General features: G+C 34.9%; 1 protein-coding gene across 2 annotated transcripts in view; it reads left to right on the top strand.

The window, feature by feature from the left end:
* The window catches only part of Arih1 (ariadne RBR E3 ubiquitin protein ligase 1), an 87929-nt gene that overhangs the window by 45758 nt on the left and 34816 nt on the right, over nt 1–7355 (top strand). For both annotated transcript variants that reach the window (XM_031345452.1, XM_031345453.1), the window contains one exon: nt 1269–1413. In XM_031345452.1, the coding sequence (XP_031201312.1) occupies nt 1269–1413 (145 nt within the window). The remainder of the gene's footprint in view (nt 1–1268; nt 1414–7355) is intronic.

Below are 7355 nucleotides of genomic sequence, written 5' to 3'. Positions count from 1 at the left end.
AGAAATCCGCCTGCCTCTGCCTCCCAAGTGCTGGGATTAAAGGCGTGCGCCACCACCGCCCAGCGAAGCTTGGACTTGAAATGGGGAAAATAACAAAACAAAAAAAACCCTCTCAGACCTTCTATGCCAGGGAATGTTTGTTAAGTCCCTATTCATTTTCCTACAATTTCACATGTAGCTTAGCTTGGTTTCCAACTTGATAAATGTAGTCAGAGATAGCCTCTAACTCCTTATCTCCCTGCCTCTATCTTCTAAATTTTGGGGTTGCAGGAATATACTGCTATACCGGGGTTTGCCTGGTGCGTGCGTGCGTGCGTGCGTGCGTGCGTGCGTGTGTGTGTGTGTGTGTGTGTACACGTACATACCCATCCACCCACACACCTTTGAAAGGGATAATACCAGAAAATGTAAGCTCAAGCAGATTAATGGAATATACTTTCTGCATATCATCTTGTTTTCCCTTTGAAATGCTAAGATACTTTAGGCTGGGAAGGTAGAAGTAGGAGAACTCTGTGGGTTCCAGGACATCCAGAAGCACATACTGAGGCCCTGTCTTTAAAAAATAAAACAAAACAGATATTTCCGAGGTTGGGGTGAGGGACACGACGGGATGGACAGTGACTATTTGTCATTTGAGAAACATTTTTCTTGGCATTTACTATTGTTATCTATGAAGTAGTTCGCCATTTACTCTATAGATAGCACTTGGTACAACATTTCCTAATAACATTGAGGTTTAATTATGCTATATTTAGGTATGCATATGAGCATATAATTTATTTGATGTAAATTAAATAATTCAAAGGAATATGTAGAAAACAAGTTTATTGTATACAATGAAATATGTAGTCATTTCTCTTATAAAGTACTTTAATTAATTAAAATGATTACTAAATTTTATCTGTATAAAGTACAGCCCAATATTAAAATAGGTTACTCTTCACAGGCAACTAACTGTAGCTGTAGCACAACTTTTATCCTAAAGTTTTAGTCACAGTTGTGTTAAATGCTAATTGCTTAACTTTCCACAGTGCATATTTAAAAACAAAGTTAAAAAATGAAGAACAAAAAGTCAAAAGTAAACCATATGTGCATATACCCTCTGTTTGCTGTCCTTTAACCATGCCCTATTTTCTGTCTTGACCAGAATGGGTTTGATCTTTGATTTTAGTTTAGTTAATTGCTTTTCCTTACAGGAAGTCAGATTTTTGGAGAGCTCTATCTGTGCTATTTGCTGGGCTCTCATCCTTTCTGTTTAAATAATGCAGGTACTTTGATGGAAACCTGGAGAAGCTCTTTGCTGAGTGTCATGTAATTAATCCAAGTAAAAAGTCTCGAACTCGCCAGATGAATACAAGGTCATCAGCACAGGATATGCCTTGTCAGATCTGCTACTTGAACTACCCTAATTCGGTGAGTACCTGGTAGTTTAAGGCTAGCACTATGTAAAAGGGTAAATCAACTTTTATTACTTACACAAACGACAATTTGGAAACCTGGGAACAATAAATATACCTGTAACCCGTCAGTAGATTTAGAATAAGGAAAGGAAGAAGGTCCTAGTTCTCTTCCCGTTCCCATTTGTTTTTCAAACTTGTCATTAAAATGCTGGAATCTTTCTGACATTTACTTTACTGTGTAAATAGGTAGACAGTTTATTAACTTTTTGATAGCGATTAAAATAGATTTAAAACTAACTTATTTTCAAATATTCAAAATATATATTTTTAGGGTACTTTCAAGACTTCATAAGATATTTTTCATTTATATCTATTCTGACATAGGTTTTTAAAATGGCAAGTGGGGCAGAATTAGATTATATAACTAAATAATAGGTGTTTCTTTTTTTAAAAAAATGTCAATAAGTCTTATTAAATTACAGTGCTATATTTTTGCTACATTTAGTGCATTTAGTAAATAAGTTTTAGGGTTAAATGAAGTCTTCATAGGCAAATACTACGTTATTAGTAACCATAGGGAAGTTATATTTATGGCATAAAGATGTTCAATGCATTGGAATTAAGATATTTTTATAACTACATTTAACTCTACCATAATTACAACCATTTTGCTGGTAGTTTCTGCTTTAATAAACAATTCCTTCTCATAGCTTGAGAGGTCAGTAGTTTCTCAAGTCTATTTTATGTTTTAGATGGTTGGATCTCATGTTAGTCTTAGACTTTCAGATATGTATATAAAGGAGTTCATTTGTAAGGCACCAGCTTGGTCAAATGATCAGGTTTTTCTTTTTTTCTTTGTAAGTTTTTTGTTGTTTTGGTTTTGGTTTTGGTTTGTTTAAGTTAGAGAATAAGAATGATCAGTGAACTAGTTTGGTAGGGAAAATGCAGAACTAACTTTTTTTCTCAAGTCTTGGTTGTGGGTTCTTACAGTGAGTGTTTTCCCTTAGAACTGACTCTAATTTTACTTGGGTTGAAGTTTTATTTTTCAAATGAGTTTTCACTTTGGATGTCTTTCAGATCTTTATGGCCTGGGAACTATATCACTTACTTCCTTAAATCATAGTACAAGTGTATTTGTACAGTAACTGGGACTGTGAAATACATTAAACTCAACCTAATACCATTTTATCTTGCATAGATTTTTTTATGCCAGGTACTATTTTTACCATTGGCTGGAGACATGGCTCAGCTGTTTAGAGCACTGACTGCTCTTCCAAAGGTCCTGAGTTCAGTTCCTAGCTACTGTGTGGTGGCTTACAATCATCTGTAATGGGTATCTGTAATCTGATGCCGTCTTCTAGTGTGTCTGAACAGAGCGACATACATTAAATAAATAAATAAATAAATAAATAAACAAATCTTTAAGCCTACAATTTCAAAGGTATCTGAAGTAGTACTAAGATCTAAATAATTTGTTCCAGTTTATAAATTACTTTTTGAGTACTGAAGCTAGTTAATAGATATGTCAGTTACAGTTTTGCTGCCCTCGGTATTTCCCACGATTCTTAAGAAAAACATGAAAACCAGAACCAGATATTTGTTGTATATTTTTTTGCTTTGTATACAGTGGATGATGAAAAGCTTAAGTCATTAATTTAACATTGCAGGGACAGTTCTAAATTGTACGGGCATAATGGAGAATATGCATGTAGTTTGCCTTTAATGGTAGGCACTTTGAGAATAAATAAATGATAGTATAGGAACATGTTGAAGGACGAATTGGTTCTCACCTTCCCTCATATGGGTTCTCGAGATTGAATTCAGGATGTCAGCCTTGGCAGCAAGCACTTTTATCTTTGTGCTGTCTCCTTAGCTCAGTTGTTTTCCTGTTGTGTGACCATGTACCTTCATGGAGTATGGACTGACTTTTGCTCATGGGTAGAGGACCCAGCTCATTACAGCAGGAAAGGCGTGGTTGTGGGAATACAATGTTAGATATTGATAGTCTCTACAGTCAGGAGACAGACAGTGCTGCCTCTCCTTTCCACCTGCTTAGTCCCCAGACAGAGGATACAAGTTCATCTGCTTCAGGGTTGGTCTTTTTCCATGGTTAATTTTCTCTGGAATCATCTTCATAAGCAAGCCTTAGGGATGTGTCTCCTAGAGATAGCTAATTCAGTTAGGTTGAAAATGAAGAAATGACACCACATGGCCACATTATATACCACAATACAGTCTTAGTTCATTTTCTGTTGCGGTGACAAAATACCTGAGATAATCAACCTGAGGAGATAACAATTTGATTTGGCTCATGGTTTTGATCTTTGCCTTAAGTGTGTGGGGAGAGCAGACTTTATGATGCAGTCCATGGTGTAGTAAAGCTGCTTAACTTGAGGGAGTAGAACAAAAAGGGAGAGGAAAGGGCAGGAGATTTTTCTTTTCACAGGGGCATTCTGCATTTACAGTTATTTAACCAAACTTCCAAGTCTTACTATTAAAGGTTCTACAACTTCCTAGTAACCTCATGAACTGGGAGTTTAAGTCTTCAACATACAGACTTTAGGAGGCAAACCACAAGACACAGTTCATGTATGGATCCATATGAATTGATAACAGGGTGTGATAAACAAGACAGGAAAATGTAGCAGAAATCAAAGGAAGGCAAGGGTGCTAACAACTTAAGAAAAGAACTTAAAAAGTGAATTTGAAGTTAAGGAGTTAAAGTTTATTGGTAACCTCAGAGAGTTATTTTAAGTTTTATTGTTAAAAGAGCTATGAGTGGAAATTACTAATGTTAACAAAATATAACCATAACACAATTTGTTATTTTCTCATCATTTCTAGATCAGTATTTACAGATGATTGTTTTAGTAATGTCACCTGAAATCTTTTATAGAGCTTTATTAATGTTTTGGCATTTCTTTAAGAAATGTTTATTTGGACTGCTCCGTAGAAACCTTTACAATTTTCTCTTATTTATGTAAATGTACCTTTATCTTCTAGAAAGCAATTTTACCATTATACATTGGACATATAAAATGAGGTTTTTAAATAAATTGTGTGTGTGTGTGTGTGTGTGTGTGTGTGTGTGTGTGTGCGTGCGCGCGCGTGCGCGCGTCTGTCCACGCTGTTTTTCGAAGGGAGGGTTTTTGTTTTGTTATTTTCATTTTCACAGAGAAGGTCGTATTATGTACTTCATGCTGGCTTTAAACTCACAATGATCTTCTGTTTCAGTTTCCTGAGTTACATTACAGGCACATATTGTTTTAAATATCTTACATTGTCATATTGACAATTTCTAATGGAGGAAAGATGAAAAAATTTAAAAATATATTTATCTGATCATGGTTTACCCTCTCCAGAAAGACAATTCTTACTGAACTTTAATAATCTGCTATTTGGATGTGGTGGCGCATACCCTTAATATTAATGCTCAGAAGGCAGACAGGCAGATCTCTTAAGTTTTAAGCTGACCGTCTCTACATAGTGAGTTCCAGGTTTTGTCTCCTCACACCTAGCCTCTCTCACTACAAAAAAAAAAAAAAAAAAAAAAAAAAAAAAAAAAAAAAAAAAGAAAGAAAAGAAAAGAAAGAAAAAAATTTAAAATGTGCTTTTGAGCATTACTTGACATGTATATAAAATAAAATATGAGAGATAAATTAAACTTTATATCCTTTAGTATCTATCCTTTAATATTATTTCTGTTATAGATGATACTCTATAAGTTATTAATACTTTTTTGTTTTAATTTATTATCAACATTAACAAGGGTATGTTTAATGGCTAGATAGTCAAGTTTTATGAGTTAAGTAAGGGAAAGCTCAAGGAATCAAGTGAGCTGGGCATTAGGTAGTTAAAAGCAAACATGTCAAAGAGGGAAGGTAAATATGATGGACTAAATGTAAGAATGTAGTTGGAATAGTACTTGTTTTTCAGTGCAGTGAATATGTATGTTCAGACCTTAGGTGAGGTTTTGCACTCTCTTTAATAGGGTCTTGCTATATTCTCAGACTGTTCTGAAATTTACTATTTTCATGATCTTTTTCTCTTAACTAGCTTTCCAAGTTCTGAATCTGCAGGCATACATCATTCCTTGCTAGCTAAATCTTGTAATAGATTTACAAGATTTAGATTTTCTCTGATAATAGACCCCAGACTAGAAAGTACAGTGAACCTAGTAGTAATTTATTAACCACTATGACCATTAATCTCTAAGCCTTAATGAGTCTTGATTAAATAAAAGAATGACACAAAAAGGTTCTTTTGATCTTGTAGAAAGTTAATGCCATATATCTCTTTCAGTGGTGGATTATTATAGCTTTAAAGTTGGCATATCATTTGTTGTTTGCCTTCAGGACTGGCTACACTTCTTTACATGGCTACTTCTCTGTACGGAAAACATAATAGTTGATATGCTGTATGTAGAATTGTTGGTCCTCTAATTCTTTGCATATAATACCATGAACATCAACTTTATAAACATATTTCATGTGATAGCTAGTTAGAAAATGTAGTAAACTTTTAAAAGTACCACTTAGAAAAGAGGTAGAAGAGCTAGGAATAAATTAAATTAGATGGGAAATGTGAAAGAAATGTTAATTATTACGGGAGATACAAAGGTGACTTGAATATTTTAAGAAGATAGATAGTAGTTGGAAAATACTGAAAAAGAGTAGATTTTGTGAGGGCAGAGTGAGCATTAAACTGCCAGGTGCAAGAATAGATTGGCAGAGCAGAGCTGTGGGAGAAGCTAATGTGCTACAGAGGGGGGTTACAGAGAAAGCAGACTACACAGGATATGGGAAACAGACTCAAACTTGCTTAACTAAGAAGCCTAAGTTCAAGACTGAGGACTTTTACTATGTGTAAGAAAAGTGTTTATGCCGGGCGATGGTGGCGCACGCCTTTAATCCCAGCACTTGGGAGGTAGGGGCAGGCAGATTACTGAGTTCGAGGCCAGTCTAGTCTACCTAGTGAGTTCTAGGACAGCCAGTTCTACACAGAGAAACCCTATCTTGAAAAACAAAAACAAAAAAAAATAAAATAAAATAAAAAGAAAGAAAGAAAGAAGTGTTTCTGCATGGCAACACAATGTGAACACTCAGAATTAAAACTAAGTAAATTGTACAATTTTAAAGGCCAATTATCTAAATTAGGGGAAAGGCCTTTAAAATTGAGAGTGGGGTAGGAATTCATGGGATAACCCAGTGAAAACTGAGCGGATTATGTGAAGAAAATGCCCGAGAAAAGAAATAACTGCATTGTAATCCCTCCGTGACACCCTACTCCTTCCCAGCTGCATATGCACAAAGTTGAAACTTCACTATTTTTATATTTTTGGTTGTGAGCCTAGCTTTTAACGGCTGAGCCATCTCTCCAGCCCAACTTCACTATTTTTAAAAATGAATAAAAAATTAATCAAATGATTGTGAGTGTGTATCTTGGAGGAATCATGAGGAAAAATGAGGGCAAATAGGACTTTTTAAAATTACATGATAAATTTTCAAAGAACAGCTGAGCATGGTGGTGCACACCTGGAGTTAGAGACAGGCAGATCTATGTGAGTTTGAGGCCAGCCTGGTCTCCAGAGAAACCTATTTAGAAAAACAAACAAACAAAACAAACAAACAAAATCAAAGAGTTTAAAAAGAATATTTTAAAACCTAAATAATTTACTTTGTTTTTCAAATGTCATGTTGATAAAAGCTCTGATGAAGTAATGAAGTGGCTGTGAGAAACTGTATTCTCTTACCCAGTAGGCATTGTTGCCACTTGTAAAAAAAGGACCTGATAATAACTTTCAGTTTGTATATACCTGTAATCTTATATATTTCTTCCCTAAGATTTCACATGTTTACAAAATGTATTAGTCAATGTGACAGTGGTAGGAAAAGTTCATTAGTAGTGAACTGTTGAAGAAAATGAAGTTTTAAAGTGATAAACCACAGGACCAGA

This window comes from Mastomys coucha, unplaced genomic scaffold, assembly GCF_008632895.1.
Source record: "Mastomys coucha isolate ucsf_1 unplaced genomic scaffold, UCSF_Mcou_1 pScaffold23, whole genome shotgun sequence".
NCBI classification, from domain to species: domain Eukaryota; kingdom Metazoa; phylum Chordata; class Mammalia; order Rodentia; family Muridae; genus Mastomys; species Mastomys coucha.
Note: the sequence above shows the minus strand (reverse complement) of the source record. Positions and strands in the feature narration are given on the sequence as shown.